This window comes from Sorghum bicolor, chromosome 6 (genome assembly GCF_000003195.3).
Source record: "Sorghum bicolor cultivar BTx623 chromosome 6, Sorghum_bicolor_NCBIv3, whole genome shotgun sequence".
NCBI classification, from domain to species: Eukaryota; Viridiplantae; Streptophyta; class Magnoliopsida; order Poales; family Poaceae; genus Sorghum; species Sorghum bicolor.
In genome coordinates this window covers 47,255,103-47,276,503 of record NC_012875.2, presented here as the reverse complement: position 1 = coordinate 47,276,503, position 21,401 = coordinate 47,255,103, and the positions used below count along the sequence as shown (strand labels likewise).

At 42.3% G+C, this 21,401-nt stretch overlaps 2 protein-coding genes and 1 pseudogene across 2 annotated transcripts; 1 reads left to right on the top strand and 2 right to left on the bottom strand.

The window, feature by feature from the left end:
• On the bottom strand, positions 759-4,152 carry LOC8073408 (sugar transport protein 5). The gene is made up of 3 exons (XM_002446547.2): positions 3,765-4,152; positions 1,513-2,471; positions 759-1,425 (listed from the first exon to the last, which is right to left on the bottom strand). Exons 1-3 carry the CDS (start codon positions 3,922-3,924, stop codon positions 979-981), a joined length of 1,566 nt encoding a protein of 521 aa, XP_002446592.1. The 5' UTR covers positions 3,925-4,152; the 3' UTR covers positions 759-978.
• LOC8057454 (sugar transport protein 5) lies at positions 7,243-9,144 on the bottom strand. The gene is made up of 3 exons (XM_002446546.2): positions 8,934-9,144; positions 7,911-8,863; positions 7,243-7,790 (listed from the first exon to the last, which is right to left on the bottom strand). Exons 1-3 carry the CDS (start codon positions 9,058-9,060, stop codon positions 7,335-7,337), a joined length of 1,536 nt encoding a protein of 511 aa, XP_002446591.1. The 5' UTR covers positions 9,061-9,144; the 3' UTR covers positions 7,243-7,334.
• LOC8057453 lies at positions 10,365-21,253 on the top strand (annotated as a pseudogene).

The window sequence follows — 21,401 nt, the reverse complement described above, 5'->3', positions numbered from 1 at the left end:
ATAGAAAATATAATTTTTTTAGACTCTACATGAGTAAATCATAGAAAATTTTATATTACCTAGGACAACCCTTGATCGGTTTGGACAAATGAAAATTTGTTGTTCAGTGAAAACCCCTTTTTTTATTGTTCCATGGTTTTATTTTGTATTGTCAATTTGTCATAGTAGTGAAAATCCATTGTTTCATAATTCGTAGTATAAATTTTCATTGTTCTAATACTGAAGTTGGGTGGGTGCGTCAAATCATACCCGTCGATATTTATAGGGGTCCAAAATATTAGTCCTATCACTCTACCATATGTAACCAAATATTCTGAACGTGTTAGTTGCCAACAACATACTTGGTGCCTACTCTCTTAGGCCTTGTTTAGATTTTTTTTTTTGGATTTTGACACTGTAGCACTTTCATTTTTATTTGACAAACAATATCAATCGTGGAGTAACTAGGTTTAAAAGATTCGTCTCGCGATTTACAGATAAACTGTGTAAATAAATTTTATTTTCAACTATATTTAATGCTCCATGCATATTTCGTAAGATTCGATGTGACGGAAAATCTTGAAAAGTTTTTGGTTTTTTGGGAGAACTAAACAAGGCCTTAGTCCTAAAACATAATGGCTTTTAACCTATCCTCGAGTAAATAAAAGAAGCATAGAATAAAAGTGATTTCGCTTTATGTATTTTTTTTCGAATCAAATTATGTCGATCATATCTTGATGTTCGTAAGAAAAAGGCAAAACCAAAAAAAAGAAAGAACAGTCAAAAGAAAGCTCCAACCGTTAAGCTGGCCGAAAACTTTAATTGGGCTCTCACGCCAGTCCGTTGTGGCCCAGTTAAGCGAAGCGATAGCTCCCGCGCACGCGCTCCACGCGACAGACAGTGACGTAGCCGAGCCCAAGGCTAACGCCACACTAATAAAACATCAGAATTTACCACACTTCACTCTGGTTGTTGTTAGTATGTCGCTCGATCGCCTCCCTACAGGCAGTTCACCTGAACCTCCTGCTTGGCATCCCTGACGAACCTCCTCCAGTACCAGTGTCCCGCCCAGACGGCGCGCATGGCCTCCAGCGGCACGCCTTTGGTCTCCGGCAGGAACGCGGCGACGAAGGCCGTCATGGCCAGGACCCACCCGGCGTAGAACAGGAAGATGCCGTGCTTCATGGCGCACAGCAGGGAGACGAACACCTGCGTCTGCGCGAAGGAGAGGCAGAGCGCGATGGACACCGTCAGCGCCTGCGCCGCCGACCTGATCTCCACGGGGTAGATCTCGCTCGGCACCACCCATTTCAGCGGCCCCCACGACACGCCGAAGCTGAAGGTGTACAGGCACATGAGCACCAGCACGGCCACCGCGTAGTCCCGCGGCATTGTCGCCGCGTTCTGCTTGCCCAGATGCCCCGCCAGGATGCACGACATGGCCAACTTATTTTTTTTTTCAACAAGGAAAGAAAGTAAGAAATTTGTCAGCTCAAACACTACGAAATGTACTGTTGGATCGGATAGTGTTACCTGACAAATCATCATTGCTGCGCCGCCGGCGAGGAACAAGAACCTGCGGCCGGCGCGGTCCATGACGAAGGAGGAGAGCAACGACGAGGCCAGGTTGACGAGGCTAAGAACCACGGATCCAAAGATCGCCTTCTGGCTGCTGAACCCGACCGTCCGGAACAGCACCGGCGAGAAGACGGCCATGACGATGACGCCGGTGAGGTCGAAGAAGGAGGGGATGGCCACCACCATCACCAGGTAGTGCCCGTACCCCTTGCCGCGCACCAGCCTCTCGTACGCGCCCTCGTCGTTCCGCCGCGCGTCCTCCACGGCGCGGACGATGTCCTTGAGCTCCGCGTCGGTTTCCGCGCCGGGGCCACGGAGGCGCTGCAGCGAGGCCCGGGCGCTGTCGGTGTCGCCGCGCAGGACGAGGCTGCTGGGCGTGTCCGGGACGAGCAGGGCGCCCAGGACGACGACGGCGGCCGGGACGGCGGCGAGGCCGAGCGACACGCGCCATCCCCAGCCCGGGATGCGGTTGGTGAAGTAGTTGGTGACCGTGGCGGCCAGCGCGCCCTGCACCTGGAAGATGTTGTAGGCCGTGGTGAACGCGCCGCGCCACCGCGCCGGCGATGTCTCCGCGAGGTACAGAGGAGCAGCCTGCGTGGTGAACCCGACTCCGAATCCCAGCAGCATCCGCCCGATGATGAGCATGGCGACGTTGACGGCGCCGGCGTTGATCGCGGAGCCTGCGAGGAACAGGACGCCGCCGATCAGCATGACGGTGGACCGGCCCACCGTCCTCGTCACGCGGCTCGCCACCAGCGACGAGACCATCGCGGCGATGTACAGCGACGAGGTGAACGCCGTGAGCCGCTGGTCGTCGTATTTGCAGTACGCGTCGTGCTTCGCGTTCTTCGTCATGGCGCTCGACACTTCCGGGAAGAACTTCATCAGGAACGACTCCATCTGCGTCACACCACCTTTCAAGTGTACAACAGAATGTGTGTGTAAAAGTGATTTCTATGATAGGAAGGTATTTCTTAACAAAAGATAATCCAAAAAGATCATAGAAGAACGGAAAACGTAAGTGGCTGATTACGAGAACATTTTCGTGGACTACAAATGCAGAACATTTTTATGAGATATTAGTATTTTTTTTATTTGTTGATTTACTTCTGGTTACATTTTAAATGTTTGCAAATGTTTAAAGAAGACCATTCTATATACTCCTATCTGGCTAGTTGATCAATTTTCCGCTAATATCTGCTGGGTACTACAAAGTACGTATAAATGGCTGCCTGAATAAGATATATGTGCAATGGATTGAAGCACGAAATGCAAGAAACCCTGATGATGGTGATCCTGTTTTGTTGACTCTTCTTCTTATCGTACAATTATTTGCTGAAAGTTCTCTGGGCAAGGGTATATATTGGCCAAAAGCATGGTCGGCCTTATGATAGATAGACAGAGAGAAAAAAAAAAAGCTAGCGATATGTGCTAGTAGCATATATGCTTTTATTTCACTTTATCTCCTAGATAGAATATATCCTATTCTTCTTTTAACCGACCTAGTAGTATACTATAGATTAACACAAATAGCAAGTGGCTGCTGAAAGGTCAAAGCCGATCGAGCCGACGTCTTGTTTGGGAAATTAATTTCAAGATTACCCAGCTTATAATTAAATAAACACTTCCAAACAAAGGATTATATTAAACATGAAGGAGAAACTGAGTTGACCACTGAGGAAGATATATAACTCTATATCCTGAGAAACTGCTGGTCAAGGGATAAAGATTACTACAGAAATAATTAAATGTTGTCTTCAACGGCATGGGCCTCCCCTGTTTCGATCCTGGCCGTCTCCCTATCCGCTGCCAAGAATGCAGTTGTTGCTAGTGCTTGGTGTACTTAATATTCTTGTTCCAGTATGTAATCCTTACTTATTGTCTTTGGATTCAACCTACTCTGTAACCATGCATGGCCATGGCAGGAGTCGAAGAGAGGTTTCAGATTGCAAGAGGGAATATTGAAAAGCTTAGGAAAAAGATGGCGTCCGGGGGTTCAGGCGGCGATGGAGCAACAGCAACACATGCAGGCATCCAAAGCCCAAACGCTAGATCGCAGCCACCAGATCGAGTGCCTAGCTTTTCACTGGAACGGGACTGACGAGCTGAGACGACGAAAGCCCCGCAGCAGGCATGTTTTACTAGCACCGCGACCGCGAGCGAGACGAGACCCAGGCATGACAGTCGACATGTAGCACTGCGCGCACCTGAGACGCCAATGTCGTAGCCGAAGATGAGGCCGCAGGAGGCGGCCATGAGGCAGGTCACCACGACGGGGACCGTCACGCCTCCTCTACCTCCGTAGCCGTCGTCGTCGCGGGCGTGGCCGCGCTCCGCCGCCGCGGCGAACCCGCCTCCGCCGGCCATCGGAGGGCAGGGCAGGGCAGGGGCTCTGTCCTCTTGGGTTGGGCCGGCGAGAGCTGAGCCTTTGCACTCAGGGTGTGTGTGTGTGTGCGCGCGCGCGCGCGCGCCGTGGAGACTACTTTTATTTATGCCTGCAACTGCAAGAGCCAACAACGAGCCTAGACACGCGCGGCCGTACGAGGTTCACACACCGCAGTGTCCGCAAAGCGGGGTTGGGTGCATACGGCCGGCCATAAGCCCCATGATATGATATGGGTGCATTGCTTTCTAGAGTCTAGACGTCGTGGAGTGCAGCAGTAAATAAGTGGGGGTTGTACTCCGTAGAGCACAACAAAAAATGTGCGGTGCGGGGAAAGCGACAATGCCAAGAGCAAGTAAAAGCTAGTCAACATTTCTACTAATGTGTAGGAGAGAGAGAAAAAAGAGAAGAGAGCTTGACTCTTAGAAGCAAGTACAATAATTGACTTATAGCCAAACTAATAAATATTTTTACTGATGTAAAGAGAAAAGGAAGGAGAGAAAAGAGAGCTTGATTTTTATGCAAGCAACAGGCTAGACACGCAAGCATAGACATTAGTGGGTTCTAATATAGATGTATGTAAGGAGAAATAGAAAAGAGAGTGAAAACATATAACAATAAAGAAGTTTTGTAGACAAATAGAAGACTAGTTATTGTATAGCTTGGCTTTTATAACTTAATTAACTTATTTTTTTTAGGAAAACATGATTAGCTTATAACCAAGTACTTAGCTTTATTATTGACCATGCTCTTGTTCTAGCACCAAGTTAGACACGGAAACATAGACAACTGTAGGCCCAAACCCCAAACAAATAGTGTATTTGACGAGGAGCAAAAAAGAGAAAATAAAGACATCGCACCATATAATAATAAAAAACTTATTTATGTTATAGTTAAATACTCCCTCCGTACCCATAAAACAAGTCGTTTTGGACAATGACACGGTCTCCAAAGTCTTATTTTAACTTCTTTGTTTTTATAATAATATTTATCAAAAAGTAGTATAGATATATTTTATAAAAGTATTTTTCAAGACAAATCTATTCATATGGTTTTCGTATTTTCAAACTCTACAACTTAAAAGTTATTCATGATTTATATTCCCAATGTTTGACCCAAACTTTATCTAAAACGACTTGTTTTATGGGTATGGAGGGAGTAGGAGATAACTATTATATAATTTGACTCTTATAAGTTATAACTTATAGCTAAACACTTGGCTCTATTGACCTTGCTTTAATCTAAGTAAGCAATGAAGCATCGGATCCAGGAAGATACAAGGTGTATTGGATCAAGATCAAACGGTTCACATATATTGACTGTGAACACATCCAAAATTTCACGCATACATATACTCTGCGTGTAATACTGCATCACCCTTAACTTTTATGTTTTTCTGTCTTTTTATATCTGCGAGCGCGATGCAACGGTTAGAAAGGTTTTGCAAGTAAAAGTTTTTGATAGCTACAAAACAACGTTGAACGACGAACCAATGACGCTCGTCAGACGTCACGGTGGGAGGCGCCGTGCGTGCTATGTTAATTTCCAAAAGATCACGGGCATCAGTGCATGCAATTATTTTTAGAATCTTGTTCTGTTTCTGCTAATTCATCATAGCCACATAACACCGGTACCCGACTCCGCTCCACATGTTTTCCGCCACTGACGATTTTGGAAACAAAATGCACTTCTTAATTCTGGAGCCCCACAAGCTAAAGCTAAGTATATGAGATATATGAGCATCTTCAGTCTACTCTATATTTGAGCAGTGAAGTAAAAACATATCTCCAACATGCTACTTACTTGGCGCCTCAAGATTTGTTGCCTATCAAATCCTCCCCTTACCCAATTCCATGGATATGGATTCTATAAAATATCTATTTTTTCACGCTATTATATTGGTACCTTAATGCTTCATGGCCATGTCGCACTCATAGCTGCTCCACATGCTTTCACCGCTGGTCATTCTGAAAACAGAATTCAGCTCCACAAAGCTAAAGTAAAAGACAATATAAATTAAAGAGTTCCTACCAGAAATGATTTCTAGAACATTGGAGCTCCTATTTGGTTAATGCTACAATTTTTTTCAGGAGAGCTTGAGGTCGAAGATCTGCGACAAAGGATTCTAGGGGCCGAGCCTTGGGGGCAGATCCAGTTGCGGCGGTGAACGAGGCATGCTGGCTTTGACTTGCATAGGAGCAGCTAGACATGCGGTAGCTAGGCGGATTGACATGGTGGAGTCATTGCTTCCTGTTGGCGCATGAAGATGGCAGCGGAGCAACTCCAGTGTTGCAGAAAAAACAAACCATAGGAAAGCCTTGTTTAGTTTCCAAAAAAAATTCAAGATTTTTCATCACATCGAATCTTACGGCACATGCACGGAGTATTAAATATAGATAAAAACAAAAACTAATTACACAGTTTGCCTATAAATCGCGAGATGAATCTTTTAAACTTAGTTAGTCCATGATTGGATAATATTTGTCAAATAAAAATAAAAGTGCTACAGTGACCAAAAATCCAAAATTTTGGAAACTGAACAAGGCCGAAGATTGAGTCGAACCATAAACACTAGAAGCATCGAACCATAGCTGTCACGAAAGAAATGGGACCCTTCAAAAACATCAAACCGAGACAATTGAATAATATTATTTCATACCTATGGTTGTTGTCTCTAGCCACCTACCCATACATGTGAGAGAGGAATGGAACTTTATACATGGGTCCTACAAATGATGTTGAGTTGTTCATACTAGAGGAGTCGAACTTTTCTTATGTTCGTTTTTCATCTCTGACAATGTTCGATATTACACTGAGGTGCCAACAAGTGGACGTGAAAGATGACGACGCTACATCACCAGAGGTAGTAGTCGGTGACACAAGTCGCTTGAACCACCGGATGTGAGATTGAGTTATGAGCTTCTTGACTTATTTTATACTACTCCATGCCTCGGGACTACGAGAGAAGGGAAGTGGCAAGCACCAAGCGCTGAGGGCCTGTTTGAATCCTCTGCTCTAAACTTTAGAGCTAAAGTCTTCAAATAATCTAAAGTTAAACCTAAGATTTAGCCCACCTCACATTAAAGCTTTACTAAAATAATAAGCTAAAGTGCTCTAATGTTTAGAGGAGAGGAGCTAATCACGCTCTAAGATGACCTACACTCGATAACCCTCATTTTGTTTTCCGGAACTGAGGATATGTTCACGCCATTTTTGGCTTATTTCACATGTAAATTTTTTGTGTCAGGAAACTAATCGAGCCTATAAGTTACAAGTGTTTTGGACAAATACTACCAAGCTTCCAAACAGGGCCAAAGGGCTCTTTCACCATATATACTGTAACAAACGCTGCTTAAACTTTAAACTGGTGAACCGATGTGTCCCTCGAATTCATTTACAAACAATTGACTTCGTTGTGCTGCCTGGCATCAACCTTGACGAACCTCCTCCAGTACCAATGCCGCGCCCACACGGACTGCATGGCCTCCAGCGGCACCCCTTTCGTCTCCGGCAGGAACATCACCACGAAGACGGTCATGGCCAGCAGCCACGCGGCGTAGAGCACGAAGACGGCGTACTTCATGGCGCAGAGCAGCGCGATGAACACCTGCAGCTCCACGAAGGAGATGCAGAGCGTGATGGAGATGCTCAGTGCCTGCCCGGCCGACCTCACCTCCACGGGGTAGATCTCGCTCGGCACCACCCACCTGAGCGGTGCCCACGACAGGCCGAAGCTGAACGTGCACATGCAGATCAGCACCAGCACGCCCGTCGCGTAGCTCCGCGGCATCGCCGTCGTCACCCCTCCGTGCTTCCCGAGGTGATCCGCCATGATCCATGAGATGGCCACCTTAATACAGTATATTATATGGATGCATGTTGTCAGCTTGATGAGCAAAGTCAACGATAGCATAGCATAGCACAGCCAGCACACTCTGACGACATTATTGTTAGCTAGGATGCTTATTACCTCGCAAAGCATCATGCCTAATCCACCAACGACGAACAGAAATCTGCGTCCAACGCGGTCCATGACGACGGAGGACAGCAGCGTCGAGGCCAGATTGGTCATGCTGTTGATCACGGACCCAAGGATAGCCCTCTGGCTGCTGAACCCGACGGTCCGGAACAGCACCGGCAAGAAGATGGAGATGACGATCATGCCGGTGAACTCGTAGAACACCGGTATGGCCACCCCTATCGCCAGGTAGTGCCGGTACTCCTTGCTGAACAGCCGCCGGAACGCGCCGTCGTCGTTCTGGCGCGCCACGTCCACGGCGCGGACGATGTCCTTGAACTCGGCGTCGACGTCGGCGTCGCCCCCGCGGACGCGCTGCAGCGCGGCCCGAGCCTTCTCGTGCTGGCCTCGCATCACCAGGCTGATGGGGGTGTCCGAGACGAAGAAGGCTCCCAGGACGACGGCGGCGCCCGGCACGGCTGCCAGGCCCAGGGAGACGCGCCACCCCCAGCCGGGGATGCGGTTGGTGAAGTAGTTGGTGACGGTCGCCGACAGTATGCCGACGACGACGAACGCGTTGTAGGCTGACGTGAACGCACCGCGCCACCTCGCCGGCGCCGTCTCGGAGAGGTACACCGGAGCGGCCTGCAAGGTGAAGCCGAGGCCGAAGCCTAGCAGCATCCGGCCGACGATGAGCATGGCGATGTTCACCGCGGCGGCGTTGATGACGGAGCCGGCGAGGAACAGCACGCCGCCGATGAGCATGATGGCCTGGCGGCCCACCCTTCGGGTCACGCGGCTCGCCACCAGCGAGGACAGCGCGCCGGCGATCCATAGCGACGACGTGAAGGCGGTGAGCCATTGGTTGTCGTACTTGCAGTAGGCGTCCACCTTTGCGCTCTTCCTCCCGTCGATCACGTCCGGGAAGAATTTGCTCAGGAATGAATCCATCTGAGTCACGCCACCTGCGCATTGTTAACAAATACAGTTGATATGCAATCTGAGCTCTAAATCACGCCGCGGAGGAGTGCGCACCTGAGACGCCGGAGTCGTAGCCAAAGATGATGCCGCAGGAGGCAGCCATGAGGCTGGTCACCACGACGGAGAACGTCACGCCACCGCCGTAGTCCGGCACACCGACGGAGGATCCTCCTCCGGCCATTGTATGTTCAGCTCTGTTTCAGAAGACGCACAGTACAGTGAGAAGGTCACCAGCGCGCACTGCATATATAGCTCAGCGTGTTCTTTTTTTTTTTTTTTCGTGTTCTGAGCTGGAACGAATACAAGGCGTTGAATAGCGCAGGTCTCTGTTTATGTATTCCCACGGTACCAACAGAGCAGACTTTTTGTTTCGTTGGAATTATTTAAACTCCATCTTTGCACTTGATCACCAATTGATGGTTGTGTTCATCCACCACATGGCAGAGTACAAATGCTGGCAGAAAAGTGAAACGACCTAAAATTAACTTAGGATAACAAATTATGAGAAATGTATCTCCACGTTAGCATGGTCCTACCATCTAAATAAACTATAATCCATCAACCCGTAGGTTTGAAATTTATGGTAACTGTGAGGCCTATGCTAAAATTGTTCATGTTTGCACACTCTCTAATTTATTCATGCTCTAAAAATAGAATACTTGTATAAGCATTATTTTGTTATCTATATACAGTTGGTTTGATTTACTGATTGCGTTAGTATGTCTTTTCATCTAATGATACTATGCCCAATCTTTCGATAGGTAAATGTAAGTCGATTTGTGCCGAGTTCAACGCAGGTGATCCAAGGCTTCATGTTAGAACAAAATGCAACACCCTTACACCCACAATCGTCTATCTCTACTATAATTGAAATTTTCTCTAGGCAAATCCCACCTACAAAATCAACGACTCACAGCACATATCCTATAGATTAGACGGCCCGGATTAGAAGTATGATCACGACCTTACACACCCTCAGCCTCGCGTCATCTCTACTCTCCGTGAAAACTCCGTATCGCAGAAAACCTCCACCACGCGTGCGGCTCCGTCGCCCGCCGCGAGCGCGGCCGCCGCTGCTCGGCCGCCGCTGCCCGCCCCGGTGCTGTGCCGCCCGCCGCGCCCGCCGGAGCTGCGGCAGTCCGCTCGCCCGCCCGTCCTCGCAGCGCGCTGTCCGACCATCGCCCGCCACCGCCGCCCGACGCCGCCGATTGTAGAAAAAAGGAAATAAACCGCCCGACGCCGCCGAGGGGTAAGTCGACGGCGCCAAGGGTCCGGCTGTGGCACCCAACGTCGTGCCTCCGCAGCACCGCGAGGTGCTCTCCCGCCTCTGTGAGCATCGTGGTCGGTGACGTACCATCAGGGCACGAACACTCGTTGATCGATCTCGCCGCCGCTGCTGCCACAACTTATAGGGCACGCCGCAATCCTGAACTGGCTCGGCCACGTCCCTTGGTGCATCCGCGCTGTGCCGGTCCCAGTGTGACGATGTCGCTCCTCGCCGACGACGACCCCTCCGACGACGCCAAGCCGAGCCGCCCCACCACTTTCCTCAACGAGGCTGAGCACCCACCCTGCTTTATTTTTATTTTTTTTCTTTCGGATGAACAACAGAAAAACTATCCCTAGGTGTCCAATTTTATGCGTAGTGGTTGCAAATTAAAATAACCATAATGCTTAAAAATATCTAGCTAATTATAACCTATATCTCCAGCACATTAGCTTCCTAATAAATACTGATTATGGCACATGACTATTTTACTTATTGGGAAGAAAATTTCTAACCTGAAGTGTACAGCTAGATGTGAATTTTGCGAAGAAAATTGTGCTTTATACTGGAAATGGTCATCGATCTATTGTTTTTTAGTTGAAACGTGGCTTATTTTTTTCTTGATTGGGCAATATCAGACCAGCCTTTTATGGGATTCATATTATTTTAATAATGCATTGTTGGTTTTTGAAGTTAAGAAGAAACATTTTTTATGGATATAGTTTCAATTGCATGGATATGATCATACATGAAAACAAGACGAGACTCAAGGGTAGTGGCGTGGTGCTGCTCTCTGCCTGTTGCCACGCTGCTGCTGTTGCTCCTCTCTTCTTGCCGACACAACCAAGGTGAGTTGGAATGTATTTCCAGATTTTCATAAAACGAGTTTTAGGTACCAATTACCATGTAGTATTTCAATATCAATGCATCAGCTATCCTATTGAGAGAAGTAGGCTTCACTTGTTTTCATGAAATGAGTTTCAAGTAGCAAAAGAAGAAACTACTCTATTGCAGTCCTATGTATCTGATTGCTGCTAGCCCCGATTGAGAAGTAGGCTTCACTTGTTTTTTTTCATGAGAAATAGAGTCTTCAGTAGTAACACTTGTCCGATGCATCACATTATCATCAATATATTATACTAAATCTGGCACTTAAGAAATAATTGCTTTACCACTTTATTGTTTGGTAGCAAACTGAATAGCTGGTGTAACAAAATGTTTGCTCTAATTAAATGTGTAAGCAAACCATTGAGATGCAGTGTTGCTTGTATTTATGTGGGACTGCAATAAGGAACTTGCACTAAGAAATTGCTCGCAGACAGGTTGCTGCTTCGAGAGAAGATGGTGGTGCTTGTTTCTTGATTAATTGTTCGAGTAGCCAGCTAGGTGTGTTGGATTTTACATGAATTTGTATTTGCTCGAATGGAGCTGATTACAGATGGGTTATATATGCACTAGCCTACTCAACACATAGTCTATAGGTAAGCCATTCGATGAAATGCTCTTAAACTCATCCTAATAGGTTCTGTGTTGGTTGTACCATGGCCTACACCAGTGAAGGACTAGGGGTTTCCCCTCCTTCCAGTTTTTAGCAAGTTGTGTTCACTGAATTTTACTGTTACGTTTCTGACAGTTTGTACTAAACCTTTGATTGGAGGCCTTTAAGGGCCTCAAATTATTTTTTGTTGTCTAGAGAGTTGACATTGATATGTAGGGTGCAACCGTCTCCAAGTGATCAAGTTCATCAAGAACTCATGTTACCTGGCATTTCTTGGCCATTTTCCTATAAATGTTTGGTCACTATTAGGTTTACTTTGCTAATATACAATATGATTTGCACTGAAAAGTATATACTATTTCGTGCAGGAAAATGGCCACCACCTCATAATTGTCGAGAAAGACACGTCATGCTGGGTTGCATAAGGCTTGGTTGAGCACGCGTCTGGCACTCATCCAAATACAAGGTAGTGGAACATTCCAAATTGTTATGAAAAGGCGAAGCTGATGTAAGTCCAGATGAGCCTCAAATTAAGATTTGCCAAAATTAGTGAGCCACAATGAAAGTGGTGTTTTTTGAACATAAACTTTTAGTTTACTGTATTATTGGTTGTTTAATTTATATTTATATTTAAATGTCACTGTAGCGTTAGCACGGGTAATATACTAGTTGCAACACAATTGATCTCACCGAGAAGACTTATCTCTGCATGTCAATCAAGAACACAGGTAACATAGAAGATGCAACTCAATATTGTGAATATGGTTGGACATAGGTCAAATAGCCAGGGTTAATGTAGACATTTGACATCTTTCAAAAATTTTGAAAAAAAAAACTATTTTGCCAAACACTTACCAGATGAATTCAGCTTTACTTGAGAAGTTGTTCCTTCAGAGGAGTTAGAGCCGGAGCCATTTTTGAATGAGCCAAAATATTGCCAAATAAACCATTAGTAAAAAGACAAGATGAATGGCCTAAGGTCCTTCCATTTCAAGGAAATCGTAGACAACAAAACTTCCCATGTTTAGCAACAGTTAAATCGAAGCAATTCTTTTGGAACCCAATAACCTTAATTCCTTATCAATACAAAAGTCAAAGTGGCCAGATGCGGGGAATCTAAAAATACATACGTAGAACTTTAGATGTACTCTCTTCACAACGCACATGGCATTTCAACCAAAAATTCCTTCGTAACAGCAATGACTACTTTAAGTATGCGTGCTCTTGCGCTCTCTTCCCTCTAAGAATCTTTGGGCATCGTAAGATATAATGCAAACTGATAGTGAAAAATATCATACCACACAAATATTTGTAGGAGATAAATTAGGGGCCATTTGGATTCTTTTATTTGAAGAAATTAAAATCTATTTAATAAATTAGGCTATTTAGCTTGAAATTTGACGTTCCACACCGTTTTTTGAAAGTTCACATATAAACCTATCTCAAATTCATAAGGTGGGAGATGAAAATTAATTTCAATAGATCATATCTCACTGTGTTATATTTTCTACTTTGCAACTTATAACATGCTCTTCAACTCGCTCTCCAATAATAGAAATTTAACACATAAGTATCTCTCTCGTATAGCCAACAATAATATACAAATATAATCCATATACAATTATATTAGCTTAATTAATATATGTCTAAATTATGATTATTAAAATAAATTCAATTTCAAGGATTGAAACGTGACCTAAGCGAATTTGGTCAAACATATAATAGCTTGTAAAGTTTTTCTAAATATGTTACACGCTACAGAGCTGTTGCCAACCTAGGTTTGCTGGGACGACGGTTGACAAAAATATCTTGTTCAGACCACTCGGAGTATAATATGGAGCGAAAATAAGTGAATATATAGATGTTAGAGTTAGATTATGGTATACCTTTCATGATTTAATTTCGAAATGAAGCCACAAGTTGCACATGACTATAAACTTGAAGTAACAAGGACCAATTTGCAATGTGAACGCCTGTACTTAATTTGGCAGTGACAAGGAGCATCTGCACATGACGCCACAAACTATTCCCTCTAGTCAGCGGTTATAAAAGGCACGCATTTTGAATATAGTATAACATGTTTTTCAAAACTCAACTTCTATAACAACTTTTAACACAATTATGAAACTACGCTTTGATACAAATCTTTTTGTCCCATTTTTCAAATATATAAATTAAGACATGAAAAACAGTAATCTATAACCAAAGTTCAAAATGGTTGAATTTTATAAAAAAAAAGCCAAAATATCACTTATCCGTGACTAGAGAGTAACTTATGTATTTAGTGATGTTAAGTAGTGAGATGCTAGTAGAGAACTCTGGTCCCGCGTCATCTCTTGTGCGTGTGACCCTATGTTTTTCATCATGCTAAAATTCACTAAAAATTTGACTTTTTAGAATTTTATAACAAATCAAAATTTGTTTGCTTGTTTGTTTACACAAAATGTTTTCTAAAGTCTTTTTTAAAAAGATTGTATTAAAATTCTCCATGTGCATTTTTTGAGTTTGTGTTCTCTTAAATTTATATGCGGCACAAAATATGACGCCTTGAAATTCCAAATCAATCCTAGAATTACTGGCACCCTATGTTGCCAAGCTGACCGGCCTATAACAGACATATTATGTTCTTATTAATATATGGATATCTCATTCAAATAACTGAGAATTTAATAGCAGAGAGGTGACGAATCATGTGTTGGCCTCTCGAACTGAAACAACATATATATCTTTCTTCAACTATGAATGAGTGCACTTGAAATTATTGGCAACCCAAGTTACCAAGTTGACCAGGCCATGGGAGACATATTATGCTCTCATTAAGATATTAATATCTCATGTAAATAACTGGGCCAACTAAATTTGAATTCGTTTTGGAAAAAGAAGGAAGAAGAATGCACGTTCAATCTCAGACGCAGACACATTCTTTCTGCTTTAACCTCTAGATCTATATTTCATCAAGATTTGTGATGGGTCTAACAGAAATAAAATATTTTCAGGTTCCCCTTGGATACCTATTTTTTTGGGTTGCTACCCTTATATGTAATTGCTTGATCTCTATATTGCATAATGCACATGATCGTTGTTATGTTTGATGATGGTTACCTTGGTGACCCCTTTGTCCTCCACAACTAGGGTGGATCTTGGACCCGGATTGGGGGAAAAAAATTCTATACGACATATCTGTGTGTGATATTTTTCGCTAATTTGACATAGGTCCCACCTGTGGATATCTAGACAGTGATCTAGCTGAGTAGTTAGACTTTGCCCCCACCTGCAGGTTGTGTCGCACGTAGGTTCTGCCACTACCAAAATGGTGGAGTTCTCCTAGTGTTTTTAGTTAGTAGTAAAACACTACTACTAGTAAAACACTAGGGAATCCTCACTAGGAGGCATTTACTAGGTAAAGTTTATACTAAATTTTAAATGCTAAAACACTAGGAGAAATCCACGTTACTAGAAGAAATTGAAAAATCTGGTTGTGTGCCGAGCTGGGGGACACCGCAGCTCCAGGAGCAGCCCAAAAGTACTAAAGTTCTATATATACAGTGAATTTTAGCATGATTAAAAAATTTAGTGAATTTTAGCATAATGAAAAACAAAAGACGCGACGGTAGTTCTGCGGATCCACATGCCGCTCCCCCCCCCCCCACACACCCACAGGCCCCGCCCACTCGGATAAACCATCGGGTTCGAACGGCCCGACCCGATCATCACGCCTCTCTTCTAGTTTTTCCATTCTTATTTTTTCCTTTTTTTCTTTTCTTTTTTTTATTTTCTTTTCTATCTCTTTTTGTGCTTCGTTTTTTATTTCCTTTTTTACGTGAATTTTTCTTATTCTTTTCATTTTTATAAATTTTATGTTTCTTTTCTTTCCTTTCTTATTATTAATTATTTTTAAATTTTTTTATTTCATGTGAATTTTCTTTTCAACATTTATATTCATTTATTTTTATTCCTTTTTGCTTTTACTATATTAATTATTTTGTTTGTCTTATTTTATTTTATTTTATTTTTATATTTTATTATTTTTTGCTTTTCTTTCTTTTTTCTTTCTTGTATTAATGTTTTCTATACATTTTTATTTTTTATTTTTATTTTTACCTTACATTCCAACTATGATATTTTTTGTGATATTCTATGTTATATTTAGTGATGTCCACTTAATATATATATACAATGTTCTATAATATATTGAATGATGTTCTATAGTGTATTAGTGATGTTCACTTACTACACGTGTGGTGTTCTACGATGTATCTAGTGATGTTCACATAATATATGTATATAAATGATGTTCTATAACATATTTAGTGGTGTTCTATAATATATTTAGTGATATTCACTTTATTACACATGTAATGTTCTATAATATATTTTTAGAATTTTGGATTATCCATATGATGTTCTTTTAAATTTTTCTTTATCACGTGTTTTTTATTTTTTTCCTATGCTTTTCTCTATATTTTTTATTTATGTTTTGCATTTATTTATTTATGTGTATTTATTAATATTAGTTTCATGAATCTAAAACTAGAATATTGTTCTTCTAAACTAAGAATATTTTTCTTAAACATTTATTCTCTGAATGTAGAACATTGTCTCTGCTCAGTAAAAGAAAATGTTATATCTTTATAAGATAAATGTTGATTTATTATAAAACTTGATGGTGTAATTAAATTTTATTAGATATTTGGTTTAGGAATTATGAGTTTTTAAAATTTGTTGATAAAAGTGGAAAACATATGGATGGGATGGGTCCTGTAGGATGGACAACCTGTGCCAATTGGCAGCTATCTGCCTTTGTGTGTAAATAAAAAATAACTAATTATACAATTTGTTTAAATTTGTGAAACAAATCTTTTAAGCATAATTCCAAATATAAACGAAAGTGTTACATTACCTAAAACTAAAAAATTTTACCAACTAAACAAGGCCCATTGTGCAAAACCGTGGTTTAGAAAAAAGAGTAGAGTTTCTAAAACTCTAAAAACTACAGTTTCAACATTGTATAGTATTCAAAATCATAAAGTTTGTTGCACCCAAGCACTTCATGACACTCTAAAATCGAATTATTTTATAAAACCATAGTATTTTTCTAAAAAGTCAAAAATACTTTTGTATCCAACAGTGTCTGAACCAGTTTCATGAAGACAGAGAAATGGCCCCGCTAGCGCGCACGGAGAAACTAAACTAGGACTTGTTTAATTCACCTCGAAATCCAAAAAGTTTTTAAGATTCTCTGTTTCATTGAATCTTACGGCTCATGCATGAAGTATTAAATATAAATAAAAACAAAAACTAATTATACAGTTTGACTGTAAATCGTAGGATAAATTTTTTGATCTTAGTTAGTCTATGATTGGATAATATTTACCATAAATAAACGAAAGTGCTACGGTAGCAAAATCCAAAAAAATTTTACATCTAAACGAGGCCTAGGCCTTGTTTAGTTCCGAAAAGTGAAAAGTTTTCGGTATTGTAGCACTTTCGTTTGTTTGTGACAAATATTATCTAATCATGGACTAACTAGGATCAAAAGATTCACCTCGTGATTTACAGCTAAACTGTGTAATTAGTTTTTGTTTTCGTCTATACTTAATGTTTTATGCATGTGCCACAAGATTCGATGTGACGGGAAATTTTGAAAATTTTTTGGTTTTCAGGTCGTATCACCTCGTGTGCGCGACAACTAGGCGACGGCCTCCGCCCTGCCCCCTGGGCCCAGCTGCCCAGGTCTTCGTCGAGCCCTTTGCCGGCGACGACACCCACCGCACCAGGTATGCCCGCACCTTCTCCCATTCCTGCTGTGCAAAACTGAGCACCCGGGCCCTAATTTAAGCTATCTGGCTATCTGTATTAGGAATTTAGGATCTGATCTAATCACTAGTGTATACATGTATAATCCCTATTAACTTCGATTTTTTTTAATCGGGTGTATGTGCAGAGTGTAGACCCATTCCTTAGTTGGATCCGCTCCTGTGACGGTGGACTAGATGTAGCTACAAGCTAGTGTCGCGGGCTCGGGGCTAATTCATTCGATTCAGCTAAACCAGTCTCATGTGTTAAATAGTGAAGATTCGATCCTGCTGTCTCTCTAATATAATTTGTCATAAATGGGCTGGAACATTCTAACTTTCATCATTCAATTTTAGATCCTTCTTAAGACACGCGAGTTCAGCTGAACAGTGTGTGCTTTCAGTGAAAGCAGAGGACAAACATGTTCTATCTAAAAAGGAAAAAAAAGGACCTAGCTCTTCCTCACTGTGATGGATATTCCAACTATTCTAGTTTCTTGCACATATGTTTTGCTGTGTAATGGAGTAACAATGCCATTTTCTATTCCAGACCTTTTGTGGATTGGCACAGGTCCATGCCTGTTTTGCTGTTTCAAGGCTTCACCTAGCTGCATGTCTTCTATGGATGGAGGGTTAGTATGATTGTTAATGTGCATTCTTCTTGCATCCAGGCCAAACGATAGATACTGTTTGTTTTGTTTTGATCAAGATTGATTCATTAGTAACACCAGAAGAGCATTGACCATGAATTCACCCTTTTTTTCATGGATGCCTTTGAGAAAACATAAGTTAATGCACTTCAGAATTAAACTGGATGCCAATGTTCTAAATCATAAATCATAATGGCGTTAGCTTGTTTAACATGTCAAGCTTAATAATATTTTAATTGACCTTAAACTTTCTTTTTTCAATGCTGATGTGTTTATGCTCATTTCATTTTGCAGCCAAATGAATAGTTGATTTCATTTCAAGGTATTCCTGAACAACTGTATTACAGACATGAAGTCGGTACCCAAGCAAAAGCAAGAGGCACAACCAAAACTACGACTCATTGTGCGCCTTGGTGTATTCCTTACATCTCACCACATTCTCTTCAGGTCCACCATCCTTTCTCCATCTTGTTATAGCAATTTCATCCTCTAAAGTTCTTCACCTCCATGACAAATGATATAGCAATTCAACCTAATGGCACCGACACCAATTTTGGGATAAACACTATCGGCATTGTACGAGCTCCTCGGGGCGATGGAAAAGAAGCAATAGTGCTGGTTAGTCCTTATAATTCTCAAAGTGTTCAGTCAAATGAATTATTATCGCTGGCTCTTGGTTTCTCTGTATTCTCCCTCTTAAGTCGAGCCGCATGGCTGTCCAAAGATGTTGTGTGGCTATCTGCAGACTCACAGTTTGGAGAGTATGCTGCAGTCTCTGCATGGTTAAACCAGTATCATAATCCTGTGTTTTTGAGTCAGTCAGTAATATTGCATACCAAGATGTATGGCGCAAACCATATAAATGATGGTAATTCAGAAAAAACAGAAGTCACGGCTTTCAAACGTGCTGGAACAATGGCTGCTGCTCTCATATTTAAAGTTGGGGAAACCAGAAGATATGGTGACAGAGATAGTGTTATGATGTATGCAGAGGCATCTAATGGACAAATGCCAAACTTGGACCTTCTGAATGTGGTGCATTATTTGGCTGTTCATAGACAAGGTTTTCGTGTGAGCATAGCTGCATTTAGTTCTTTGTTGAGCTCTGCATGGCTTAGGGTTATTGCTGAACTTTTACATACTCTTGGGAGTGTATTAAGAAAAATAAATCCTGACTGGAAGCTTGATATTGCAGTCCCTGACTATGTAGAGGGGACTGCAAACCTAGCTAACTCTATATTCAGCCAGGTAACTGAAATTAATCTTTCCCATTTCACCGTAATGGCACTTTCCTTTATGACTCTACAGTCCCTCTTATTGGGGTTTATTCGATACAGGCTCTTGGAGTGCCCACAGGGTCCCATGGCGCTTTCCGTGATTATCAAGCTGACACGGTTTCTTTAGAATTTTCACCAACATTTCATGTCAGAAATGAGGATGCTAAATCTTTGTTTCAATTATGCTGTTTAAGGTTGCATTCTTGTTAGAGCATGGGGGCGCCTTTTGTTTGACTTTTGATTAATAATGGAGTGGAGGACTTTGCTTTTTCATGCATTGAGGCATGGAGCTGTTTGTATCATTAACTTCACAACAATGACAACATTACTGGCAATAATTTATTTAACTGTTGTACATATAACAATTGTTGAAGTTGTATGATCTCCCAGTAACAAATAGATGATCAGTAACAGTTTTGTATCCGCTGTGACCTTGCAAATTCATGCACAAAACTATTTCATTAGGTATATGGTTACATATTAGAACTACATAACAGGCAAAAATTTACTTGAGTTGGGTCTTATTTGCACCTCTGACCATTTCATAGCTATGATTTTCTAAGAATTTTAGCATTTGTGGATTTATCAATGGCAGTAAATAGATGTTATGTATAAAAAATATTAAATATAAGTTGTACGAATGAGATTATTAGCACAAACTAGTAAAACTTGAAAACACACACCATTTTGTGTGTGTGTGTGGGGGGGGGGGGGCATGACTATAACAACCCAGTAGAAAATGTGCATGGATAGAGGTCACAAGGTGTTTATGCAAATTTTACACTGAACTAAGCACAGGAGTAGGATCTCTTATGTTGCCACTGGGTGTCATCATGGGGTGTTTAACAGCTTTCCTTTCATTTTCCTGCAAAAGATTCCTCAGTAGAATGTGTTTGATATGTTTCGGAATGCTTTTGATTCAGGTTAATCGAAGGAGTGGTGCGTTCTGTGAACAATCTGCTTGAGAAGTTCCATCAGTCCTTTTTCCTGTACTTCCTTACTGCTCCAAGCAAGTTCATTTCAGTTGGCGTGTATATGATTCCGTTTGCATTGCTGTTGGCACCTCTCCCAATAGTTGCTGCTGCTCTTGCTGATGGCAGTAAAAGCATGGAAAAAACAGTACATAAGTTGATAGAACACAGTAAAGCAGATGACATTACCGATATCCCGCAAAGCAAGGGTGGATCATGTAAATGGCTTCAAGCTGCAAAAGTATTGTTTGTTATCCAACTATGGGCAGTACTTGTTTCACTACTTCCATGTTACATTACTCGGATACCTGATGCCACACCTATGCAAAGCGCACTCGTCTGGGTTGTTCTCTCCATAGATCGCCCTGTCTGTCTTGTTTGGTTCACCATACTCAGCTGGTGTTGAATGGAAACTTCTGAAAGCTGCCATGATCACTTCCATCTCCATCGGGTTGGGGCTCATGTCAATCATAAATTTCGCCACTGCTCAGCTTGGTGCTTTGATAGTGGTCCCAATGTGTTTGTTTTCTCGGCCTCTGAAGGCGTCAGGGATGAATTTTCTTCCTCGGGCAGTATTATTGGCTTCAAACATAGTGTTTGCTGTGTTGGGTTTTCCTCCAGCTGCAGTGCTGATTATGAAAGGAGTGTCCAAGGGGTCGTGTTCGTGGACAACAGATTTTGGAGATTTCTGGATTTGGATGGAGTTCCTGTTGGAATGGAGCAGCGTGACGTATCTGTACCTATATCTTGTCCATCTTCCCTGCTGGCTTTTGTGCATCCTAGTGTTGCTGCACCCGTGTCGCCAATTAGAATCTAAGATGAAGCAGGACTAGCTTAGCTGTTTGGTCTCCGGAGTCTTTTCGTTTCGGTTGGTAGATTGTAGACAGACTAGTGCAGAAATTTCTCACTTTAACTATTTTTGGCCTGCTGATCATTTACTTGGCTCTCCGGAGTCTTTTCTTTTCGGTTGGTAAATTTTAGTGTAGACCAGTGTAAATTTGGCTTGCTGATCATTTACTTGGCTCTCCATTACTCGGAACTTATTCACCCAGTTACCCAGGTGG

Excerpts from the sequence above, each read along its gene's own strand:
- LOC8073408 (XM_002446547.2), bottom strand. The coding sequence starts at position 3,924 with ATGGCCGGCGGAGGCGGGTTCGCCGCGGCGGCGGAGCGCGGCCACGCC. Across the intron at positions 2,472-3,764 it reads CTACGACATTGGCGTCTCAG|GTGGTGTGACGCAGATGGAG; the intron begins GTGCGCGCAGTG and ends TACACTTGAAAG. Across the intron at positions 1,426-1,512 it reads CAGCAATGATGATTTGTCAG|TTGGCCATGTCGTGCATCCT; the intron begins GTAACACTATCC and ends AAAAAAAATAAG.
- LOC8057454 (XM_002446546.2), bottom strand. The coding sequence starts at position 9,060 with ATGGCCGGAGGAGGATCCTCCGTCGGTGTGCCGGACTACGGCGGTGGC. Across the intron at positions 8,864-8,933 it reads CTACGACTCCGGCGTCTCAG|GTGGCGTGACTCAGATGGAT; the intron begins GTGCGCACTCCT and ends AACAATGCGCAG. Across the intron at positions 7,791-7,910 it reads TAGGCATGATGCTTTGCGAG|GTGGCCATCTCATGGATCAT; the intron begins GTAATAAGCATC and ends TACTGTATTAAG.